At 39.1% G+C, this 26,415-nt stretch overlaps 2 protein-coding genes across 3 annotated transcripts in view; one reads left to right on the top strand and one right to left on the bottom strand.

Annotated features, from left to right (window-relative positions):
- Positions 1-26,415, top strand: part of AGPAT5 (1-acylglycerol-3-phosphate O-acyltransferase 5) — a 62,487-nt gene that overhangs the window by 9,299 nt on the left and 26,773 nt on the right. Inside the window, exons 2-4 of one of the 2 annotated variants that reach the window (XM_068532195.1) lie at positions 9,094-9,163; positions 14,357-14,472; positions 17,668-17,757. In XM_068532195.1, coding sequence (XP_068388296.1) covers positions 9,094-9,163; positions 14,357-14,472; positions 17,668-17,757 — 276 coding nt within the window. The remainder of the gene's footprint in view (positions 1-9,093; positions 9,164-14,356; positions 14,473-17,667; positions 17,758-26,415) is intronic. The other variant, XM_068532196.1, reaches the window with a different exon arrangement.
- On the bottom strand, positions 23,211-24,399 carry LOC137756086 (protein SEC13 homolog). Its single transcript, XM_068532359.1, is given in 2 exon segments — positions 23,211-24,269; positions 24,301-24,399. Coding segments are annotated over 2 exon segments (1,158 nt in total).

Here is a 26,415-nt window from a genome sequence, read left to right as displayed (position 1 = left end):
GTTATTATGAAATTTTTGAATTTGGAAAACACTACAGTTATCTTATTAATTCTATACTTGTTAGTAAGATAGTAGTAACTGTCTTATTAAGTATTTTGAGAATCTGTACCCTTAAATGAAAACTTTTACTTGCCCTCCATGTTAGTAAATTTAAAAGCAAATAACCTTTTCACTTCAATGAACAGAAGAAATTTGATAATTTTAAGTTGGAGTGAAATGCTTTTTCTTTGAAGCCTAGGAAATAAATTAAGTGAAGGGCCTTAAAAACTGCATATATGTGGTACATAAACATTGTAATCATGCATTCCTTTCTTTGGATAATCAACATTTATTTGAAGTACTTAATAATTTGCGTCTATTGCAATAAGATTTGCAGTTCATCATTTCACTTACTTTGCTTTTAGAGCTTTTAAATTTTTAAATATGAAGGGCTATTCTTTGTAACTTTTTATTTCTGTTGAAATCCAAATAAGTGATAATGAAAAATTAAAAAGAAAACAACTTAAGAGGCAATCAATCCAAATATCTCCTTTGAGATCCTAAATTATGTTATGTCAGAGGCTTACCATCTTCTTTTGCATCTTAATTGGAAATAGCTTTTATTTCAGTGAGATGCATACTGAAAAATAAACTTTAAAAGTATGAACTATGTATTTATTGTTTTCCCTTCAATGGCTAGGAATTAAGATTTTGTTCCTTTCACATTTCCCCCATCTGTTTTGCCCACCAGAATTCGTTACTTATCTTACTTTCTCTAGATAACCACTGAAGATCTATTCTTAAACACTGGGCATGTTTAACTTTGTTACTGAGATAAGCTAAATATAGAATATGTCGATTGTTTGGAAGCCATTTAGGGATGGGGAAAATTAGTGAGTCTTACAGGGATTGCAGAGATGGCTCTCCTGCAAAGCTTTTCAGTTCATGTTTGTGTCTATAAACAAAGTGGAAAACTGTGGCATTTTAAGGCCAGCGTGGTATATAGTATATGGACTAAGCCCAAGTAGTGGGGGTCTGGCATCTTAAACTGGTGGTGCCGTTAACTGATCATGGGTCACTGAACAAGGCAACTTGGTTGTTCTGTGCCTGAGCCTGCTAAAGGGTGAAATCAGAGAGCTGGACTAGACAGTGGCCAAACGTTGTTCTGGTGGCAATGTGTGTACTGATTATATTCACTGTTGGGAATTGTTTGTCATGACATTAGATGACTGTGCTTATTTTTGTGGTTTCCTTTTCACCCTCACCATGCTTGTTTTATTTTAAAGTGGGATATATTGGGTTTTATAGGAGATAAAGTTTTCAGCGCTATGTTTTCTGTACGATTGACGCTGTAAATCCTGTGAAACATGCCCATTATTTAAATTTTTTAAAAATAGATCTTTATTGGAATATAATTGCTTCACAGTACTGTGTTAGTTTCTGTTGCACAACAAAGCGAATCAGCCATATGCATACACACGTCCCCATATCCCCTCCCTCTTGAGCCTCCCTCCCATCCTCCCTTTCCCACCCGTCTAGGTCATCGCAAAGCACCAAGCTGACTTCCCTGTGCTATGCTGCTGCTTCCCACCAGCCAACTATTTTACATTCGGTAGTGTATATATGTCGATGCTACTCTCGCTTCCCCCCAGCTTTGCCCTCCCACCCCATGTCCTCAAGTCCATTTTCTATGTCTGCCTCTTTATTCCTGCCCTGCAACTAGGTTCATCAATACCATCTTTTTTTAGATTCCATATATATGTGTTAGCATATGGTATTTGTTTTTCTTTTTCTGACTTACTTCACTCTGTATGATAGATTCTGGGTCCATCCACCTCACTACAAATAACTCAATTTCGTTTCTTTTTATGGCTGAGTAATATTCCGTTGTATATATGTGCCACATCTTCTTTATCCATTCATCTGTCGATGGACACTTAGGTTGGTTCCATGTCCTGGCTATTGTAAATAGTGCTGCAGTGAACATTGTGGTACATGACTTTTTCAATTATGGTTTTCTCAGGGTATATGCCCAGTAGTGGGATTGCTGGGTCATATGGTAGTTGTATTTTTAGTTTTTTAAGGAACCTCCATACTGTTCTCCATAGTGGCTGTATCAATTTACATTCCCACCAACAGTGCAAGAGGGTTCCCTTTTCACCACACCCTTTCCAGCATTTATTGTTTCTAGATTTTTTGACAATGGCCATTCTGACTGGTGTGAGGTGATACCTCATTGTAGTTTTGATTTGCATTTCTCCAGTAATTAGTGATGTTGAGCATCTTTTCACATGCCTCTTGGCCATCTGTATGTCTTCCTTGGTGAAATGTCTATTTAGGTCTTCCGCCCATTTTTTAACTGTATTGTTTGTTTTTTTGATATTGAGCTCCATGAGCTGTTTGTATATTTTGGAGATTAATCCTTTGTTGTTTCGTTTGCAAATGTTTTCTCCTCCCATTCTGAAGGTTGTCTTTTTGTCTTGTTTATGGTTTCCTTTGCTGTGCAAGAGCTTTTAAGTTTAATTAAGTCCCATTTGTTTATTTTTGTTTTTATTTCCTACTCTAGGAGGTGGGTCAAAGAAGATCTTGCTGTGGTTTATGTCACAGAGTGTTTTCCTCTAAAAGTTTTATAGTGTCTGGTCTTACATTTAAGTCTTTAATCCATTTGGGGTTTATGTTTGTGTATGGTGTTAGGTAGTGTTCTAATTTCATTCTTTCACATGTAGCTGTCCAGTTTTCCCAGCACCACTTATTGAAGAGGCTGTCTTTTCTCCACTGTATGTTCTTGCCTCCTTTGTCGTAAATTAGGTGCCCATATGCACGTGGGTTTATCTCTGGCCATTCTATCCTGTACCACTGATCTATATTTCTGTTTTTGTGCTAGTACTGTACTGTCTTGATTGCTGTAGCTTTCTGTTATAGTTTGAAGTTGGGGAGCCTGATTCCTCCAGCTCCCTTTTTCTTTCTCAAAATTGCTTTGGCTATTCGGGGTCTTTTGTGTTTCCATACGAATTGTTAAATTTTTTGTTCTAATTCTGTGAAGAATGCCATTGGTAGTTTGATAGGGATTGCATTGAACCTGTAGATTGCTTTGGGTAGTAGAGTCATTTTCACAATATTGATTCTTCCAATCCAAGAGCATGATAAATTTTTCCATCTGTTTATGTCATCTTTGATTTCTTTCTTCAGTGTTTTATAGTTTTCTGAGTACAAGTCTTTCGCCTCCTTAGGCAGGTTTATTCCTAGGTATTTTATTCTTTTTGTTACAGTGGTAAATGGGAGTGTTTCCTTAATTTCTCCTTCTGATTTTTCGTTGTTGGTGTATAGGAATGCTAGAGATTTCTGTGCATTAATTTTGTATCCTGCAGCCTTACCAAATTCATTGATTAGTTCTAGTAGTTTTCTGGTGGCATCTTTAGGATTTTCTATGTATAGTATCATGTCATAGGCAAACAGTACAGTTTTACTTCTTTTCCAATTTGTATTCCTTTTATTTATTTTTCTCCTCTGATTGCTGTGGCTAGGACTTCCAAAACTATGCTGAATAAGAGTGGTGAGAGTGGACATCCTTGTCTTGTTCCTGATCTTAGTGGAAATGCTTTCAGTTTTTAACCATTGAGTATGATACTTGCTGTGGGTTTGTCATACATGGCCTTTATTATGTTGAGGTAGGTTCCCTCTATGCCCATTTTCTGGAGAGTTTGTTTCACAAATGGGTGTTGAATTTTGTCAGAAGTTTTTTCTGCATGTATTGAGATGATCGTGTGGTTTTTATTCCTTAATTTGTTAGTGTGGTGTATCACATTGATTGATTTGCGTATATTGAAGAATCCTTGCATCCCTGGGATAAATCCCACTTGATCATGGTGTATGAGCCTTACAGTGTGCTGTTGGATTCTGTTTGCTAGTATTTTGTTCAGGATTTTTGCATCTATGTTCATCAGTGATATTGGTCTATAATTTTCTTTTTTTGTGATATCTTTTTCTGGTTTTGGTAGCAGGGTAATGGTGGCTTCATAAAATGAATTTGGGAGTGTTTCTCCCTTTGCAGTTTTTTGGAAGAGTTTGAGAAGGATGGATGTTAGCTCTTCTCTAAATGTTTGATAGAATTCACCTGTGAAGCCATCTGGTCCTGGACTTCTGTTTGTTGGAAGATTTTTAATTACGGTTTCAATTTCATTACTTGTGATAGGTCTGTTTACATTTTCTAATTCTTCCTGGTTCAGTCTTGGAAAGTTGTACCTTTCCAAGAATTTGTCCATTTCTTCGTGGTTGTCCATTTTATTGGCATACAGTTGTTTGTAGTAGTCTCTTATAATCCTTTGTATTTCTGCAGTGTCAGGTGTGATTTCTCTGTTTTCATTTCTAATTTGATTGATTTGCGTCCTCTCCCTTTTTTTCTTGATGAGTCTGGCTTTATCTTCTCAAAGAACCAGCTTTTAGTTTTATTGATCTTTGCTATTGTTTTCTTCATTTCTATTTCATTTATTTCTGCTCTGATCTTTATGATTTCTTTCCTTCTACTGACTTTGGGTTTTCTTTGTTCTTCTTTTTCTAGTTGTTTTAAGTGTAGGGTTAGATTGTTTCTTTGAGACTTTTCTTGTTTCTTGAGGTGAGATTGTATTGCTATGAACTTCCCTCTTAGAACTGCTTTTGCTGTGTCCCATCGGTTTTGGGTTGTCGTGGTTTCGTTGTCATTTGTTTCTATGTATTTTTTAATTTCTTTTTTGATTTCTTCAGTGATCTCTTGGTTATTTAGTAGTGCACTGTTTAGCCTCCATGTATTTTTGTTTTTTACAGTTTTTTTCCTGTAATTGATTTCCAGTCTCATAGCATTGTGGTCAGAAAAGATGCTTGATATGATTTCAATTTTCTTAACTTTTCCAAGGCTTGATTTGTGACCCAGGATGTGATCTATCTTAGAGAATGTTCCATGTGCACTTGAGAAGAAAGTGTATTCTGCAACTTTTGGGTGGAATGTTCTATAAATATCAATTAGATCTATATGGTCTATTGTGTCTTTTAAAGCTTGTGTTTCTTTATTTATTTTCTGTTTGGATGATCTGTCCATTGGTGTAAGTGGGGTGTTAAAGTCCCCTACTATTATTGTGTTACTGTCAATTTCTTCTTTCATGGTTGTTAGCATTTGCCTTATGTATTGAGGTGCTCCTATGTTGGGTGCATAAACATTTATAATTGTTATATCTTCTTCTTGGGTTGATCCTTTGATCATTATATAGTGTCCCTCCTTATCTCTTGTAACAGTCTTTATTTTAAAGTCTGTTTTATCTGATACGACTATTGCTATTCCAGTTTTCTTTTGATATCCATTTGCATGGAATATCTTTTTCCATCCCCTCACTTTCAGTCTGTATGTGTCCCTAGGTCTGAAGTGGGTCTCTTGTACACAGCATATAGATAGGTCTTGTTTTTGTAACCATTCAGCCAGTCTGTGTCTTTTGGTTGGGGCATTTAGTCCATTTACATTCAAGGTTATTATCAATATGTGTGCTCCTGTTACCATTTTCTTAGTTGTTTTGGGTTTGTTTTTGTGAGTCTTTTTCTTCTCTTGTGTTTCCACTTAGAGAAGTTTCTTTAGCATTTCTTGTAAAGCTGGTTTGGTGATGCTGAATTCTCTTAGCTTTTGCTTGTCTGAAAAGCTTTTGACTCCTCCATCGAATCTGAATGAGATCCTTGCTGGGTAGAGTAATCTTGGTTGTAGGTTTTTCTCTTTCATCACTTTAAGTATATCCTGCCACTCCCTTCTGGCCTGCAGAGTTTCCACTGAAAAATCAGCTGATAACCTTATGGGGATTCCTTTGTATGTTATTTTTTGCCTTTCCCTTGCTGCTTTTAATATTTTTTCTTTGAATTTAATTTTTGTTACTTTGATTAATATGTGTCTTGGTGTGTTTTTCCTAGGGTTTATCCTGTATGGGACTCTCTGTGCTTCCTGGACTTGGGTGACTATTTCCTTTCCCACGTTAGGGACGTTTTCAACTATAATGTCTTCAAATATTTTCTCATCCTTTTTCTCTTCTTCTTCTGGGACCCCTATAATCCGAATGTTGGCACATTTAGTGTTGTCCCAGAGGTCTCTGAGATAGTCTTCAATTCTTTTCATTCTTTTTTCTTTCTTCTGCTCCTCGGCAGTTATTTCCACCATTTTGTCTTCCAGCTCACTTATTCGTCTTCTGTTTCAGTTATTCTGTTATTGATTCTTTCTAGTGTATTTTTCATTTCAGTTATTGTGTTCTTCATATCTGTTTGTTTGTTCTTTAGTTTTTCTAGATCTTTGTTAAACATTTCTTGTATTTTCTCAATCCATGCCTCCATTCTGTTTCGGAGATTCTGGATCATCTTTACTATCTTTTCTCATCTTTACTATCATTACAATTCTTTTTCAGGTAGATTGCCTATTTCCTCTTCATTTATTTGGCCTTGTAGGTTTTTACCTTGCTCCTTCATCTGTGACATATTTTTTTGCCATCTCTTTTTTTTTTTTTTTTTTTTAAGGAGTGGGGCTGTGTTCCTGTCTTACTGGTTGTTTGGCCTGAGGTTTCCAACACTGGGGTTTGTAGGCTGTTGGGTAGGGCTGGGTCTTGGTGCTGAGATGAGGACCTCCGTGAGACCTCACTCTGATGAATATTCCCTGGGGTCTGAGGTTCTCTGTTAGTCCAGTGGTTCAGACTCGGAGCTCCCACTGCAGGAGCTTCGGCCCGACAAGGGGCTCGTGAACCAAGATCCTGTAAGGCATCTGAGGCAGCAAAAAAAAACAAAAAACAAAAAAAACAATAGTAAAGTAAAAAATAAAATTAGACTAGGAAACTAACAGATATGTTAGGAAGAATATAAAAATAAAAATATAGATGAATCAACAACCGGAAGGTACATTAGTACCACAATAGTAAAAAAGAGGAGGAGGGAAAAGAAAGAAAGGGGGCGGGGGGAGGCCTTGGCTGTGGAGGGCGGGGCCTAAGCAGGGGCAAGGTTTGGGTGGTGGGTGGGTCAATGCTCAGGACCCACAGGGCTGGAAAAGGCCCTGGGGGCTGTGGGCAGTGGGGCTTAAGCTCAAGGAACAAAGGGGCCCGGGTGTGCCCCCCACCCCTGGTCTCAGAGGGCAGGGGACCTCACCTGGGAGCCCAGCAGGCTTCCTGGGCTCCAGTGGGCAGGGCAAACGCCCTTCTCTCCTCTGCTGCTCCTCCAGTCTGGGAGGGCCCCTTCCGCCTGCCTCTCCTGATCTGCCCAGCCTCCCTCCTATGCCCCCAAGGACCTACGCAGCCTGGAGGGGGCTTTGGAGGGCAGGGGATCGGCCTGGGAGCTCACCCATTATTTAAATGTTTAGTTTATTTTTCAAAATTATAAAATTATACATATTTAAGGTGTTCAATGTGATGTTTTGATATATGTATGCATTATGAAATGATTACCACAATGAAACTAAAAAAAAAATGCCTTTTAATAGCTTGTATGCCATCTGCCTTCAAAGGCTGTAGTCTCTAAATGAAGCTCAGAGCAAGAAAAGGGAAGGAGAGTCTCCTAGTGGTTCAAGTACTGTCTTCAGCCTGGGGACAGGCAGGTCTCCAAAGAGTGGTATTCAGATTGAATCAGTTAAACCACAGCCTTTCATTGTGAATGTCTCATCCACGGAAGTCAAGCCAGAAGTACTCTGTCGTGTAGCTGCAGTACTTTAAACCCAGTGCGTCCCACCCAATGGTCTCAAAGCAGTTCTGGCTCGTTGGTAGGAAAGGGGATTGCTCACAAACCAGGACTCCACTTTTTAACCCTGCATAGATCAAGTTATTGATTTCGCTCTTTTGTTTTGGCACTGATAAGCTTTCTTAATAAAAAATTATTGAGCAGAAATTTAAACTCATGTTACCTGCGTAGCGCTGTATAGTTTTCTGAGGAAGAGATAAGAAATCTCAGTCTGAGTCCCTGGTCTCCAGAACTTCGTCATCTAGCTCCATTTATCTACAGAGGGGTTGGCTTAATGTCTTTTTCTTTGTTCTGTTGTTAAGATGTAAATGAGTAGTGGCGTGATCAGAAGATAATCTCTGTGGCTATCTAAAAAGATAGATCTGTAGCTAATTCATAATCTTGAATAATCTGTGATGATAAGATACAGAAACAAAAACGCCCTGAATAAAAAAATACCACTGTTAGGAGTCATTTCCTTTGAAGTCTTTAAAAATATACTTCCAATTTCTTTAAATAATTTATTATGAAATATTTGAGACATAGAGAACTACAGAAAGACTCATACAAGGAGCACCTGTGTACCCACCACCCAGCTAAAGAAAGGAAACATGACAGCTGGAGTTGAAGCCTACTGTGTACCCCACCCTGTCGTGCAGCTTCCCCTTCCTAGAAGTCACTGATCCTGAGCTCCCTGTGCTCCGTATAGAGATGTAAAGAGTCCTAATCATGGGACCAAGTTTCCCCATTACTTACAGAATAAAGTGCTCATCTTTAGCTTGGTATTCAGAAGACTTTGTACATATTCTGGTTCAGATCTCCCTCCGGTCCGCCTGCACCAGCTCACCGACTCTAGATGCAGCCTGGGTTTGCCGGCACCCTGCCAGGTGCACCCTTACTGGCCTCAGACGCTGCCGCTTCCATTCCTTTGTTCCTCTCTTCATGAACATTCCTTCCTTCACCTTCTCTGCTGAAATCGCACCTGATGAATGCTACTACTGCCTGCAGTTGACAGTTCTTTAAAATAGACTGTATTTTCATAGTATTTGCATTATGTCTCATCACAGTTACTGTATGCACGCCTGTCTCTTCCACTACACTGTAGGCTCTTTGAAGGACGCTGTACCTTATGAACCGTGTTTCAGATGTTGTGAGCAGTCAGTAAAAACTCAGGAGGATACTGATCATTGCTTTACTTTATGACCATTAACCTGCCCTGCGCTCAGCTGCTTTGTAGGCGTGTGCTGTTCATGGTCTCTGAGGCTCCTAAGAGAAGTCTAATAGTTGTTAATCATGGATGGGACTATTCATGACATCGTGTATTTGTCAATTTTTTGACGTTGTCATATTTTGTATGTTACAGTAGTACATGTTTTAAAATAGCAAAGTAATGTTTCTCTTTATTTTATCTTTTAGATATTGCTATATGGAGATTTGCCAAAAAACAAAGAAAATATAATATATTTAGCAAATCATCAAAGCACAGGTTTGTATTTCATTTGCATGAAACAGGTTTCTCTACGCACAGTAGGGAAGTAATTCAAAGCAATGTGATATTTTTAAATGGATTTGTTGTTGTTGGTAAAACATGAATTTTCAATGCAGATATTATATGTGACCTCGTATTTTTGTGATTTTAGTTTTTTGGAAAATCAGACATGTGAAGGCTATGAATTTTCCTTTTCCCTCTGCTGGGTGTATATAAGCTATTTTCTTTCCTTTTTTTCTCTTTCTTTGAATATCTCTTTAAATAGTCTATGTATTCTTCCTTTTTAAGTTTTGTTTTTGGAAGTGGAATTTGTGGATCATACTGTATAAACATTTTATATTTTTGATTGTTAAGCTGCAGAAAGGTTGTACTGATTTGTGAGTATTCATTTCCTTAAACACAGTATTAATTTCTAATGTCTGCAGTGCCTTTTGCATCTTCAAACGTTTGGGTTTAATTATAACTTGCTCTTCTATCAGAGGAATGACAGAGGACTCTGGTCTCCAATACAGCGCAGTATATACTTTAAATTAGCTCAAGGTACTTTAAAAAAAAACTTTTTATATTGAAATAATTGTAGATTCACAAGGATTTACAAAAATAGTATGTAGAGTCCATTGACCCTTTCACCAAGTTTGTCCCAATGACGGCATCTTGTACAGTAACCAAACTAAGAAATTAACAGGGGTTAAGGTACTTTTTAGTTCTCCAAATAATTCAGTCCAAGAAACATCCCACTTCATATTTTTTCAAAGCTGTAACTGCTTTTGATGCACGCTTCCTAAATTCTATTTATTACTTTAAAAAATGTAGTACCCAGAAGTTCAAAGCTAAAAACAAGCTGACGAATGGTAACACCTGATTGGGAAATCAGTAATGCCTGTGGCTGTCCTTTATCTTCCTCCTGTCAGCTGTGTTTCTTCAGGGTTACTTTTATTACTAGGTATACCTTCTGGAAGGTAAAGAAGTTGAGGTGCATCTTTCTCAACTTATCTTGTTACTGATTACACTCAGTTTTCTAGGTCAGGAGCTGATGCTCTGAAGGGGGAATGGGAATTTGATGTATCTGTATTTCCCTGACTTTATTACCAGGACTGCTAAGACTATTTGATTTAATTACCTTTGACTTTAGCAAAGCAACCAGCCCTGTGGTCAGGGTCTACTTCTAACTCTGGCCTATAAAGCAGCCTGACTTCCTCCTTTATTTTGACTGTTTCTCCAGTCACATCGGGCTTTTTACTGCTAACACAGTCTTGCTCTCCCTGTTCTGCTGCTGATGGCATATGTCTACCAGGGTTCCAATATCCAAATAAAAAGGATTTGTGGGTCTAGGGCAGGGAGTGGCTCATGATAGCCCAATTTCCTTTATATTGAGCCCCTGGTTAATTGCATTTAGAGTTTTCTTTCTGTTTAAAGAAATCTCTCTTAAAATTCCTTGTTCAGGTTCCATGCCAACTTTCCTTTTCCCGGTTTCAATGGAAATCGTGTTCTGCTAACAGAGCTTTGGTACTAGCACATACCTGTGGAATAAGTACTCCCTGAACATTCCTGGAGGCGGGAGTAGTAGTAATAAAAATGATAATACAAAAATTATAGCCACTGCTGTCATTTGTCTGCTTACTATGTGTTGGCCTTTATATCCATTACTGCAGACTGAGGACTTCTGGGAAAACATTTGGAAGGACACAGATTTTTCACAATTGTTCTGTGTTTGGACCTGGAAGGGTAAAATGGGAAGCGTGAGCTCCTTAGGCAGCCCACGGCTGCCGTGCAAACGTTACATGTCTCATCACAGAGAACCAGTCTGCATTCCCGTCCTCTCACCTGACCTCTGAGTGCCTGGACTTTTAGTACCGGCCCCATACCAGTCCGTCGTTCGGAGTTGAGAAGGTTACTTTTTGAATGCTTTAAAAAATCCATAATTTGGGAACATAACTAGTGATTTTAAATTACTTTAGAATTATAGGCTTCAGTTAGAATGTGATAGAAGATACGTAGCCTTTTCCCCGAAAAATGGGCACGTAAAACTTTGCCTAGAGTTTGAAGTTCCAGAGGCCCCTAAAGCTTATCCAGGGACATGGCTCGTTGGCCTGTTATGTCTAGGTACCCCTTTTAAAATCCTTTTGAGGTATTAAAAACCACAACCGAGTAATCTGAAAATGTCAGTAGCAGAAAGAACATGTCAAGGACTGCTGTTCAGCTTAGGCTTCCTTGCTCACCCTCTACAAGGCCTGCCAGAGTACAAGAGTCTTTTCTTGGCCTGGCATGCCAAAGAATTGGCATTTTAATTCGTCCCTCTGGTCCCCTGTTTTCACTTGATGTGCCCTTGCTGTCTCTGCATTCTTAGTCTCTGTTAACTTATTTCTCTCCAGAGTCAGCAAGGCTGCAGTGACCACTATTCCTTCCTCTCGGCCTTCTTTAACTCTCTGCTTTGGACACTCTGTACCTTTTTAATCTCATGAAGTGTTCCCTTTTCTTGGTTTAGGTGACATTTGTCTTGACTAACAACATGTATGGTGAGGCCTGGGCTGTGGAGTCAGACCCCGGTTCGTAGGCTATTCTGCAATAGGCTGTGTGACTGTGGGCAAATGACTTAGCCTCTCTGAGCCTTATTGGTCAGGTGTGAGTCATGTCTACTGGTCAAGGCTTTTAGGCAATTTCCATAGGCTAGCTCATAATCTCCCAGAGAGCCCGGCTCATACGAGCAGCGAACAGTAGGGCTGATGATGATGACAGCTCATCCTGAGGGCACGCCGGATCCGTGTCAGGCGAGGGCTCACGTGCAGGGTCTCCTTCAGGCCACACTATGCCCTTCGGAGTTGGGAGCTGTTGTTACCTGATAACACAGATGAAAAAGCTGTCATCTTCTCTTGCTGCCTCTCCTCACTGCCCTCCCCTCCTCTCTTCCCAGTTAATGGGAACAACGGCTTGGGCCGGATCACCATGGAAGAATTCTTACACAGCTGCATTTCTTGATCTCATGCCAGAACACAAAATGTGAATAGTTATTATAAAGGTAATACATTAGCATCTTAGGCGTCAGTAACTCAGCTGTAGTCTAGTGTCTCCTATCTGAAACCTAGTTGAGAATTTAAAAAAGTAAAAAAGATAATTGAGTAGCAAAAATTGATGACACAAAGCTTGTGTCTTTTGACTACTAAATTAGTTCTTAAAACTTTTCCTCTAAATATTTCAGAAGTCTAAGGGTATAGCCAGGACAGTTCGCTACAACATGACATACTTTGTAAATTTTACACTTTCTCTTAAAAGTTATTGGAAGATGTGTCCTAGGCCACCATATAACCTTGTGTGTTTTAATATAAAACTGCATTTTCAAATTCTTCCACATTTTAAAAAATGATTGTTCCAGGAAAAGATACCAAATCTTGTTTTTAGCCTTGTATCCCAAATATGTTCCAGAACATACTGTAGCCTGGAAACCGTACGCTAAGTTCTCAGAATTTATTCTGAGTCTGTTTACTTTTACATTAGGTATAGTTATAACACTAGCTTGATTATTTAGTTTCCAAGACGTGGTTAGAAAGAAATGTGTTTATCAGTGACTGTTTAATTGATCTGAATTACAGGGAAGGGGATAGGGAGAGGGCTTCTATAAGGAGGTACATACTTTAGAGAAAAGTGATAATTGATAGTTCCATAGAGTAGGTGTTGCTAACTGATAGATACCACTGCTGGGGATCATTTACTACAGGGGAAAATCTTTGCATCACTCTATTTAAAGGAGCCATAATAGGAATTATAGATGTAATCATTGTACCTCTTAAATCATCAAGAAAGAGTTAATTATGAAAGATAAAAAAGATTAAAGAGAAAGATTTATAATTATTGACAAAACATTTTTCCAAAAGGATAATTTTTAACGTTTAAATTGGCTAATATACTTCTTTAGGATATTCTGTCCAGTGTGGTGCATTGTCTAAAGAATTTCACACAGCTAAGAGTTAATCTTCCTGTAATCCTGTGGAAAACTGTCCCTTTTGGTTGAAATTTTATTGTAACTCCGTTATTTTCTTGGTTTTTATTTCCTACCGGGTTTTTATTTAAAACAAAAAAATGTTTCCTCTCGAATTTGCTCCTTTTGTTTTCATTTCCCTGGCCCTGAATACACTTGTGATCCTATGACTGAATCCTTTCACAGATTCTTATTAATTTTTTTTCAAGTGTCCCATCTTCCAATTCATCTGTAGATACTAGAAAAGTCTCCCTCACATTTCATTTTTATCATTTTCATTCTTATGAAGAAATAGGGTAGTTTGCAGCCATTTATTTTGAAATCCAGATCTCTCTGGTCCTCCAGACCCGTTACCATTTGCTGCCTTAACTTCATTTTATTTCCTCTTGATCTCTTTAAATCATCTCTTCTGTTTGCCATCTTCTGTACCGTTTGCTGGTCTCCGGTTCTTTGCTTTGGCAGGAAGGCTAGTCCCAAGGAAGGGCTACTTCTGTTCGGAATTTGCTCTGCTTGAAAGATCAATTAACAACCTATTTCCTCCTATAGGTTTTTTGAGTTTTTTCTTGGCACCTCACTCGTGCCTTCTTATTTTTGTTTTTTTGAACTTTTAGTCACAACATATCTATGGAATTAGAGTTATTAGCAGCCTGGCTACGTGTCCTTTGATTATGTAAAGAACACATATGTGCCCAGCATAGTTGTAAGCTTTGGGAGATCTTTGTTTTGAATTCCATTATAACCTAGTATTGTGTCCTGAAAGTCATTGGTCAAGATAAAATGTCCTCGCCTCTTGTTGAACATATTGGTATATACAGAATATTTACTTGCACACGACAGTTTCATTTAGCCATTTTTTTGCTTATAGTTTCATGTTTTCTAGACGTCAAGAATGAGAGAAGCCTATTTTATTTTGTTCATGCTGCTTTTGGATTACTCTGATGGTTTGTGACTTTTGCATTTTATCCCTGAGACGAGAAGCTTTTCAAGACCGTAAAAACAAAAAAACAAAAACCAACAAAAACAAATCTAAAAAACTCCACAGAATTTATATTTTGCAAATGTCTGGGGTTGTTTTAAAGTAATTTAAAAATTCTAACCCTAATATTTTCAAAGCATATCCTCATACGGTCTTGTGAAGAGGCATTTTGTGTTTCTGTGGAGGGGATGCTGGAGTTCACCCAGGGTCACTTATGCACTAATTGATTCTGTCTTTGCAGTTGACTGGATTGTTGCTGATATTTTGGCCATCAGGCAGAACGCTCTCGGACACGTGCGCTATGTGCTGAAAGATGGGCTCAAATGGCTTCCATTGTATGGGTGTTACTTTTTTCAGGTAACTTTCCCATGCTTCTTTCTTTATATATATGTAGCTTATGAAAATTTTAGATTTTAAAATTTAACATACATTTAATATGAATGCATGAGGTTTTTCGGTTTATTTTTATGGGTTTAATAGTTTAAATTAATATGATTTTGTCTGACATTTTTAATGGTGTGTATTTATATATATATATATATATATATATATATATATATATATATATATATATATATATATATATATCTGATTTCCCAGATTGTTAGATTAAATAGAAAAAAATGCAAATGTACAAAAACCAAACAAATAGAAAAATTTAAAGACCTAGAACTTGATGGACACTTACTTTAAGAACCTAAAAAGTAATTATCTGTAGGATATAAAAAAACAGTGAGCTATATATGCAAAGTGCCTAGCATGAGTGTCAGGTACATAATAAATATTCAATATATGTTATTTTATGCAAATCCTTTAAAATTACATAATAACCATCAGGTCATGGAACTATATAACAGGCTCTTTGATATTCAGAAGGGGATTACTAGCATTTTTCTATGCCTTTTCTGAATAAATTATTTGATATGTAATTTTCTAAATATTAAGAATGAAATTTGTATGGAAGACAGACTTGTTAATAAGACTCTAATAATCGATTAAAGAAGAAAAGCTAAAGTTACGGTGAGCTCTGAAAATATATGAATCTGAAAGTCATCCACTGGACACAAGACAGTGGTGCCACCAATCCGTGCTGCCCCAAGTCCCGTGATCAGTGTCCCTGTGGTGTTGGAGGTTAGTGTACTTACCGCCCGTCTCCTTTCCTCTTTTCCTGAGTCTTTTAAAGGAAAATAAAATTCATATATATTTTGACGAAAAGTATTTTAAACTGCTGGGTGCATGTATAAACGGGAATAGATTAATAAGTAGTGGACTTTATGCCACGAAGTAAAATTTTCTTTTAAAAGGATTTGTTTTTTACAGTTTGTATGAAACAGAAATAATGCTATTCAAAAATAGTTATTTACAAGCAAAATACGAGGAAACAGACTCTCCAGTTTTATATTTCTTATAATTATTGTATTTATAAAATATTAAGTATTTTATATGTGTAGAAAAATGCATATTAACATATAGACATTCAGAAAACTAAATATTTCCAAACTGCCAGCTTGTGAACATTATAAGGTGTAGATTAACTGTAGAATTCAGAACAGAGATCTCTTTGCTCCCTCATCCCAACCAAAAGCAGGTGTTTTGGGAACCTTACTGTTGGGTTAAATTAAAAAATAAATAAATAAAAAGGGCAGTAGCAAGCTTTTGCTCATTTAAGCCCTGTGAGTATACCTAGAGGTATGTATGACAGCTGTGATTGACCTCCACTCAGTACTCTCTTTCCTCCACTCTGCTTTCGTTTCTGGCTATCTTTATTATAGCACTTATCAATTCTCTTTATATCACCCATGTATACATATTTTGCTTCCTCACTAATCAGGGAGTTCCTAAGGAAAGATACCTGGTCTTCACTTCTGTAGCTTCCATATACCTGGGAAAGAACTCAGATGTTTTGTAATTAAAATAGACTTTAAGGGACTTCCCTGGTGGTGCAGTGGTTGGGAATCCGCCTGCCAGTGTAGGGGACATGGGTTCGATCTCTGGTCTGGGAAGATCCCACATGCCATGGAGCAACTAAGCCCATGTGACACAACTACTGAGCCCGCGTGCCACAGCTACTGAAGCCTGTGCGCCTAGAGCCCGTGCTCCGCAACAAGAGAAGCCACCGCAGTGAGAAGCCCGCACACCGCAACGAAGAGTAGCCCCCGCTCACCGCAACTAGAGAAAGCCCGCGTGCAGCAATGAAGACCCAACACAGCCAAAAATAAATAAATAAATTTATATATTAAAAAAAAGAACAAAAGATGCTCCTAGTTCTCTAAAAAAAAAAAAAAAATAGACTTTAATAAGCAAATTAAATGACTGGGAGGAAATAGTATGTGAAGAATAGACATCACGTCATTGAAAGCTTGGGGAAGTTTCACACTGCAATATGTGCATTCTTTGGCTTTAATTCTAAAGAGTTAGTGAAGAATGAATTCTGTAGAGCACTTTGAGTTTCTTCTCTGTACTCAGGCAAGCCAGTTCATATGTGGAAGGAACGGAACCATGACCAGAATCTAAGACCACCCTTCCTCTCCTCTTTATCCTGTCCCCTCCTTGCTTCTCTTTATTTCCTTTTACTCATATTCTTGAATAAGACAAAGTCAAATTCATCCAGTCGGTTAATTTTACAGATGCGTTCAAATTAGTATAAAGGAGTACAAAAAAATAGCTGACCTGATGCAAAGTTTCAATGAAGTGCACTTATGAGGTTTAATTAAGGCTACCTTAATTTTTATGAAGGTGCCTGTATTAGCCTGCTAGGGCTCTCATAATAAAGTATCACACTGTGTGGCTTAAACAACAGGAATTTATTTGCTCACAGTTCTGGAGGCTGGAAGTCCAAGATCAAGGTGTCAGCGGGCTTGGTTTCTCCTGAGGCCTCTTTCTTTGGCTTGTAGACAGCTGCCTTCTCCCTGTGTCTCTCCTTTGCATGCACTTGTCTGTGTCCTAATCTCTCCTTATAAGGCGCCATTCCTGTTGGATCAGGGCCCACTCTTATGACCTCATTTAGTTTCCTAAAAGCCCCATCTCCAAATACAGTCACATTGGGGGTTAGGGCTTCAACATAAGAATCTGGCGGGGAGACCAGAATTCAGTCAATGACAGTACGACATAAATAATGTAGCAGGGTCAGTTTCTAAAATTTCAGAAGATAGTGTTTGTTGAAAGGAGAATTTTTAGTTACTCCATAATAAGTCAGTGGAGAAATTGAGAGCTAAGATCCATCTGATTGAATGTTTGATTTTAAAAGATGTATTTTTAAGAAAGAAAGCATTTTTAACTGCCAACAGAACTAAATATTCATGTATTTTCCAGTAAAATGTCGCACACAGTTTTATTTGAATTGTATTGAAAGCGTAGGAGAATTTTCAGCTAGTGTTCTCTAGATGCTAACATATGAATGTATTAAATATAATTTAATTCCTAAAATGTAATTTTATTCTTCACTCTTTGGGAATAAAGTTAACCCTTTTGATGACTGGCCATTGGATATTTTAATGGTAAATACTTTTTTCCCCTCTTTTTTTTCCTTTTTTTTCTTTTTTTATGTGGCAGCATGGAGGGATCTATGTAAAGAGAAGTGCCAAATTCAATGAAAAGGAAATGAGAAAAAAGCTGCAGAGCTACATCAATGCAGGAACTCCAGTAAGATTGCACTCATTTTCATTATTTTTCTTATCAACTCTCATTTTTTAATTTAAACATTAGCGTTTAAGAATTGTTTTGAAAATATAGTATCCCGGGTGTAATAAATAATTCGGAGTTTTTGAGGCAACAAAAACCCTCTAAATATAGGTAAGCAGTTATTTTTGGCCACCAGAAAGATTGCGGCAGGCAATTCGATCCTTTGCTGGTAGTTGTCAGTATTGACCTTAAAAAGGAGTAACAAGAACATTTGTTGTCTTCAGTCTATAAATAGAAAACAGAACTGCGCTTGTAACCTTACGCTTCAGCCACTTCAGAGCTCCTCTAACGCCGCTTCTTCAGAGTCACATGGAGTTTTAGAACAGCTGTTTTCTGTCAGTATAAATTTGGATTTCTTGTATCTGTTGAGTTATTTGAAAAGTCAGAAAAAGTATGAATATCTACAAATGAAGAATCATTGAGTGTAAATATTATTTACAAAACCTTGCTCGTCCCAGAAGAAATCTCAATATTCTCTTTGAAGAATGCTGATTGCTGCCCTATGGCTTTCCCCCGGCCCTCTCCGAGGACAGAGCAACATGATTGCAGTGACTCCCTGAGCTTTATTCCCCAGTGCATGGCATGGTTTTCTGTCCTGGTGCTCAGAAACTTAGCTCACAGTTACCAGTTCTCTTCTTTTCTTCTTTCATTCCCTCTCTCCTCCTCCTCCCCGCCCAGTTGCCCTCTCTCTCCACCTTCCGCTTCTTCTCTTCTTGCTCACGGTGCCTTCTTTCCTTGTGTGCTTGGTGATCTTTGTCTGCTCTTGACTGTATCTGGAAAATTATTTGCAGAAATCAGCTCAAGCGTAAGATGAAAGTGCCTCCCCCCCAGAGAACATTGGCATTTGCTTCAGCTGGGCCCCTTGAGGCTCCTCTCGTCTGGGCCCACCCAAACCAAATTCTGAGCTTGAGGCCAACTGGACCACCCAGGCGACGCAACCAAGGTGGCAAGTCCACGTGAGGCCTGGATTGCCTGCTTTACTTTTACACCAGGAGTGAAGCCTTCGGTGCTCTCTCCACTTCGGGGTCGCTCTCACTGTTTGCAGCAGAAGGTCTGTGGCCTTCCGTTTCAATTCCCCTCACCTTTTTAATCTCTTAGCACGAAAGTTCTTTTCTGGCTTACTTCTGCTTTACTGTGTTTGCTTTAATTTTGGTCTTACCATCTTGTCAGCTCTTGGATACTTTTAAGATGATGTTATCTCCAGCTTTTTAAGTTGTTTTCAGTAGGAAAGTCAGTTCAGATAACCTAATCTTGGGCTACCGGAGAACTTTTCTGTTTTTCTAGTGTTTTGATGTTCATGCAGTGGTGCTGAATGGCAGGCTCGTGAGGCAGTGCTGTGAGCCGCTGTCACTTCAGGCCACTATAGGTCTGAGGCCGGTTTCTTAGCATCTGGATGAATGTCCATTTTTTAAGATCAAAGGCTATGAAACAGATACATAATCTCAGACTCTTCATTATGCTCTTTTGTTTCTGAAAGTTAATCACATAATTGACAGGGTGGAATATATTTATCAAGTCAACTTCCATATGGCTTAATTTTCCTCACAGAAATCTATGGTTAATCATTAAATCAGCTCTTATTGTTCACTACTAGTATTATTTGAGAGACTGCAGAATTTTGTTTCCAAAAATATGTCTGAAATATAAATTACTAAGAAATACATCTTCTCCATAAATATTGCTGAGACAATATTTTTACAAGGTACTTATCAGTTGGTGGTGCAAATGAAACATTTATGATAAAAATAACTACTTCATCTATAGAAGTCACTTAGTCAGCATTGGAGCCATGCGGTTTACAGCACAAATATGGAATCTTGTGCTTTGTTTCTTCCCAAATTTAACTCAAGTTCCTTTTCGAATGTGAGGCAACCTAGTGCATAAGATATTGGCTTTGAAATCAGATTTGAGTTTGAATTCCAGATCTGCCATTTAAACTTTGTTACTTTGTACATCACTTAACTTCTCTAAACTTTAGTTTCCTTGTATGGTAAATTTGTTAATAATTACTTAGTTTGGTAGATAGGATTAAATAACATGTTTGAAAATTATGCTTATTGTATTTTCCTATTGCTGCTGTAACAAAGTACCACAAACTTACCGGCTTAAAATAACACAAATATTGGATATAACAGCGAAAGCACAGGTAACAGCAAGATAAACAAATGGGACTACATCAAACTAAAACGTTTCTGCACAGCAAAGGAAATAATCAACAAAATGAAAAAGCAGCCTATGGAATGGGAGAGAATACTTGCAAACCACATATTCTATCCAATAAGGTGTTAATTCCCAAAATATTTGAGGAACTCATGCAACTCACTAGCAAAAAAACAAATAACTCAATTGAAAATGGGCAAGGGACTTGAAAAGACATTTCTCCAGAGAAGACATACAAATGGCCGACAGCTGCATGAAAGGTGCTCAGCGTCACGTATCATCAGGAAAATGCCAGTCACAACCACAGTGAGTTATCACCTCACACCTGTTAGGATGGCTATTATCAAAAAGTCAGAAGATGAAAGTGTTTGTAAGGATATAGAAAAGTTAGCCAATGTTGGTGGGAATATAAGAATTCCATAGTGGTACAGCCATTATGGAAAACAGAATGGAGGTACCTCAAAAGATTAAAAAAAGAACTACCATATGATCCAGCAATTCCACCCCTGGGTATATATCCAAAAAAATAAAATTACTATCTTGAGGAGACATCTGCATTCCCATGTTCATTCACAGCAGCCAAGATATGGAAACAACCTAAGTGTCCGTTGACAGATGAATAGATAAAGAAAATGTGGTGTACACAGACACACACACACACACAAAATGGAATTTCTTCAGCCTTAATAAAGAAGGAAATCCTGTCCTTTGCAACAACATGGATGAACCTCAAGGGCATTATGCTAAGTGAAATAAGCTTGACACAGAAAGACAAACACTGCATGGTCTCACTTACATGTGGAATCTAAAAAAGCTGAACTCACAGAACCAGAGGGTAGAATGGTAGTTCCCAGGGCTGGGAGTCGGGGGAAATGGGGAGATATTGGTCAAAGGGTACAAACCTTCAGTTACAAGATGAATAAATTCTGGAGATGTAACGTACAGTATGGTGACTATACTTAGTAGTAACATATTACGTACTTGAAATTTGCTAAAAGAGTAGATTTTAAGTGTTCCTACCATAAAAAAATATGGTAACTATGTGAGGTGATGGACATATAAATTAATTTGATTGTGGTAATCGTTTCACAGTGTGCATGTATAGTAAGACATCATGTTGTACACCTTAAATATATACAATTTTTATTTGTCAGTCATACCTCAATAAAGCCAGAAAAAAATAATAACACTAATTTATTATCTAAATCATTCTGGAGGCCGGCAGTTCAAAATGGGTCTCACTGGACTAAAATCAAGGTGTCAGTGCACTGAGGTCCTTAGGGAGATTCTGAGGGAGAATCCATTTTCTTGCCTTTTCCAGTTTCTGGAGATTGCCTGCCTTCCTAGCTCACGACTTCTTTCTGTCTGCAAAGCCAGCAGTGGCCGGTCTGGTCTCTTTCATGCTGGCCATGTCTTTGGTTCTGACTCTTCTGCCTCCCTCTTTCCTGGTCTTGTAATCACGTGATTGCATTGCCCCCCCCCCCCCCGACGTTCTACGATCAGCCCTTACCCTGAGGTCCAGTGGCTAGTAGTCTTAAATCCCCCTTTGCCATAACCTGCCCTATTCACAGGTTCTGAGCATTAGGAGCTGGACATTTGGGGGAGGGGCCATTATTCTGCCTGCCACACTCGTGTGCATCTGTGTGATTTTATCACTGTTTTCTGATCATACATAGAGCACTTCCATAATTAAATAATACACTCTTTGAGGAAAGAGATAGATACTTTGTATCCTCCACATTTTTGTATTCTTTCCTCTGTAAATGTACAATGGAATTTTTAATGGGTTGAATGTTTCTGATTATAAATGTAGAAAACTTTGTAAAGAAGTTATGCTGTGCTAGACTGGTTTAATTTGGGAGACAGAAGGCAGAGAAGAACCATCTTATTTATATTCTGTGCATCAGTAGGAAATAGCTTTTTATTTAAAGAGAAAGCAAGTAATTAAATGATGTCTAGCTAATCAAAACTTATTACGTTCTGAGATGTTATTTCTGTATAAATGTGCCTGCTTTGGAACTCTTTAGTAAACTAGTAGAATTTTTAAAAACCAGAGGGGAAGGAAACAGTATGTTTTAAGAGCCTGCCACACAGGGCTTGATATTTTCACATATTTCCTTTAATCCTCACAGCAACCCTGAGCCTTCATTTGGGAGTGAGAAACTGAGATTCACTTAAAAAGTAAATTAACTTTTCCAAAGCATGGAGAAAAGGCTGCTTTTAGTAGAAAATCATTGGTTCCATAGTTGGTTACAATTTGAATATATTTTAAACTCTTAAATAGCTCTTTTCTTTTCGAATAGACTGTTAATGTGAAATAGCCTGCTAATTTTCCATTAGAGGCTAAAGTACGTGTGTTTAAAGTGGTATATCACATCTTGAATATAGAGTTTTCTTATGTGGAAGGGCATCACTAAAGAAAAACAGACTCTCTGGTTCCTTCCAAACGAAAATTTAGCAGAATAAAAGAGTTATATGAACAGTAGCAAAAATCTTGTACATAATTTGATTGGTTTGTGACAGTTTGTCAGTTTTTTCCTGTCCTCCTCATGGCTTCCCTGTCCTTGAGCAGGGATTTCACTTATATTTTCCCTAATTGAGAAGCAGGTCCAGAAATGTCAGACCCTGTGGTCATCCTTCTCTTGCCCTACCTAGTGCTCTGCTTTTAGTCCCTCCACTTCCTCTGCTGCCACCCTCTCTGTTTCCAGGGGAACTAAAGAAGGAAGCAGGCTTTTGGTCAGCAGTTTGAAAGCCGTAGCAAGGAGGTTATCAGATGAGAACACCTCTCCGTTGTGCTGGGCTCTCATTCCTGAGAGAAGCAGAACTGCTTTGTCTCATGGCTTTTGGAGGTAGTTATTGCGAAGGCAACACACAAAGCTGGTGGCAGGGAAGGCCAGTCCCCTAGGTCAGGGTGATGAGCTGCTCAGGTCGTGTTCTTCTTCCCACCAGATGCACCATCGCAGATTTCTAAAGCAGATCTGTTTTCACTGTAACAGCAAATTGCAACGTTATTTTGCACCAGGCACTGTACTGAGTAGATTATATGACTTCCCACCTTTTTTTTTTTTTAAGAAGCAATATGAGTTTAATTACTCTGGAAACAATCACCCCCCAAATGATGCCTGAACCTAAAAGGTACATAAAAATGACCAAAAATATCTTAAAATAATAGAGCTGAAGGTTAATTGTCATTTTTCCCTCAGAGCAAGTGTGTGTTCAGCTGGACAGTAAATTACAAACTATATTAAACCACGTTAAGGCAGATGATAAATCTGGTTGCATTTGTTAACGACTCCCGGGAAAGTGATCTCGTGGGAGTTGGGTTTTCTTCCTCCCAGCTGTTGGGTCTGGTGGCCCGGGAAGGGGCAGTCCTGGAGGCAGCAGGTGGAGACCGGGCCCTGCCTGTCTTGCCACTGCTCGTTCTGCTGACCCTCAGTGACGGAAGTGGACACCAGACCCTGGCCCTTGTCGACATCACTGACGCACACCCACTGCCCGTCGACCGACTCCTTCCACAGGGTCACCTTATTGTCTCCACCTGAGGCGGCCAGGATGTTGGCTGTGATGGACCAGCTCACATGCCATACGACATCATTGAACTTGTGCAGCAGTTTGGGGGACCACGCATTGCCCGAGGCACCGTCACAGGTCCAGATGAACACTGGACCATCCTGGGAGCAGCTGGCGATGGTGCTGGCGGGCAGGCCGATGGAGAGGCCCGGGCCGCGTCTCAAAGCCAGTCACTGCGCTTCCAACTTCTGCCCTTCCTCCCGCTGGCCGTCCTCCTCCTCCTCCCACAGTTTGATGAGGTTGTCACAGCCAGCTAATGCAAACTTCTCGGTGTAGTTGGGCTTCTGCCCAGATGGCTGGTCTGTGAGGCTTCCAGGTCCGACAGCAGGGGCCCAGCTGACGGCATTGCAGCCAATAGTGTGAGCACTGTTGGTCTTCCTCACTTCCCACTGGCCCAACCTGGTGTAAGTCAGCAGAGAAATGGCCCCATCCCAGCTCCCACAGGCTAGGATCAGGCCATAGTCACGGGGGGCCCAGCACACGGAGTTTACTGTGTGCTCATGCGTCTTCTCCCAGGTGCCATTTTCCTCTTTCCAGATAATGACTTTCCGGTCGTAGGAGCAGGATGCCAGGACATTGCCGTACGTCGGGTGGGCCCAGGCCACTGGCCACACAGGACCCTCGTGACCCCTGAGGTCAGCGATGAGGGTCTGCCCTCCGTTGAGCACGTCGCAGATCTTGACGGACCTGTCTGCTGAGCAGCTTGCCGGGCGGGTGCCGCCGTAGTCCACCTGGGCGTCATGCTGCAAAGGGAGGGCTGCTCGGGAAGCCAGCAGGAATCCTGTCCTCATGGGAAGTGTCCACAGTGGTAACTACTGACGCCGTGGTCACGGCAGCTCCAGGCCTTGGACATGGCAGGTCCCGGCGGCGCATCGACTTATCACCTTCTATCGTTGTAATATCCCAGTGAGGCGTAGGTACCACTGTCACTTCATTTTATAGATGAGGAAACTTACGGTGCAGAGAGGAGGAGGTCATCCAGGGTCTCGGGGCCTATAAGAGGAGAGTCCGGGATTGAAGTCAGTTATTCATACTGCTTTGTGCTTTCTCTAGTGACAGTCTTTGTAAATACAGTTTCCTATAGAAGACCACCTACTTTGTGGCGTAATGGCCATAAAATAACTTTATTTATTGTTTAGCCAGTGACCTTAATAATTTAATAATAATTAATTGTGTGACTGTCATATTTTACCTTTTTAATGTAACTTTTATTCTGTGTAATGATCAGTTTCTTTTAAAGTTTGGAACCCATTCACTGACTTGTGGAAGACAGTAATGGGCTTTGGCCTGTTTATTTGTTTATTGAGATGTGATTCACAGACTGTAACATTCACCATCCTATAGCATATAATTCAGTGGTTTTCCATGTGTTCGCCAAGTTGTGCGGCCATCAGCATTATGTAATTCCAGAACATCTTCATCACCCCCAGAAGGAACCCTGGCCTCCCAGCAGTCACTCCCTGCTTGCTCCTCTTCCCATCCTGCGCCTAGGAAATCTGTAAAATTCGTGCGGTCTAATTTTGTTTCATGCTATTCTTCCACTTCCACATATAGTTACATTGGCTTTTTCTTAGTCCCGCAGTGCCCCAGCTCTTCCCCACCTGAGAGTCTGCACACAGTGCGTCTTCTATCTGGCGGCTCCCTCTCTCTTTTTTACTGAAGTACTGTTGGTGAGGTGTGACTGATGTGCAGTAGGCTGCAGACGGTTACTGTGTAGAATTTGATGAGTTTTGGTGTCTGTGTACAAACCATTGCCACAATCAAGATACTGCACATATCCACAAGCTCCAAAAGTGTCCTTGTGCCTCTTTGTGCCTGTTCCGTCTCAAGGCAGTCACTGAGTTGCTTTCTGTCACTATGGATTAGTTGGTACTTTTTAGAATTTTATATAAATGGAATCATACAGTTTGTACTCTTTGGGAGTGAGTTTGGCTTCTTCCACTTAGCATAATCATTTTGAGATTCCTCCAATCAAACTGGTGAGGGTGGGCGTCCTTGCCTTGTTCCTCGTCTGCTGGGGAAAGCACCTGTTCTTTTATCATTCTTTAGACCTTAAACCCATCATCCATTCTGGTTTCCCTCGTGTCATTTTCTTTCATAACACTTTGTTCTTTTTCTTCGTAGTCACATAGTATGTAATTATATATTTTTATTTGTTTAGTGTACTTTTTTGTCACTTGTCTCCAAAGACCATATTGTTTTGTTACTCTGTATATAGCACCTCGCACATAATAGGTGTACAAGAAATATTTCTTGAATGAACCCTGAATGAATAGTTCTTTCTTACTTTCTTGCTAACCATCAGTGTTTTTTAAGTAAAACATCTGAGAGACAGAAAATAATACCACATGAGTTATTAACCATTCCAATCATGAATTGTTTTATTTAGAAATGATTGAGTGAAAAGCTCATAACCTTCAGTAATTGCTTTTATGGCTTTGAATACAAACTTACTAATTTAAGATGTTTTCTCGTGAGAATGAATTTGTGGTTTTTGGAACTAATTTTAGTATTTTTCTTCTGGTTTTTCCTTCTGGCTCCTGGAACATAATAAGGAATTCTTAATTTAAAAAGTTTTTTTACCCAGTTTTCTACATTTTTTGACCACTCTGAAAAGATAACCAAACACAACCTATTAATTTCTAAGTTAGGCAAAGATAGTAGGTTCTAAAAATTATATATATGGATGGATAAAAAGCTTCTGCATTTGCATGGAAGCTGAAAACGCAAAATTGCAGAGCCATCATTATACCAGCTTTTCAGGTGAAACTTTGGAAGAGAATGATCATATGTTTATCTAATGAAAAAATTCAGATTTTCACATAGGTTCATTTAGATCTGTGTGAAAATCATAGATCATTCAGATAAAAGAACACTTCTGTGCTGGAC

Source organism: Eschrichtius robustus, chromosome 21 (assembly GCF_028021215.1).
Source record: "Eschrichtius robustus isolate mEscRob2 chromosome 21, mEscRob2.pri, whole genome shotgun sequence".
Classification (NCBI taxonomy): domain Eukaryota; kingdom Metazoa; phylum Chordata; class Mammalia; order Artiodactyla; family Eschrichtiidae; genus Eschrichtius; species Eschrichtius robustus.
This window is presented reverse-complemented; position numbering and strand designations above follow the sequence as displayed.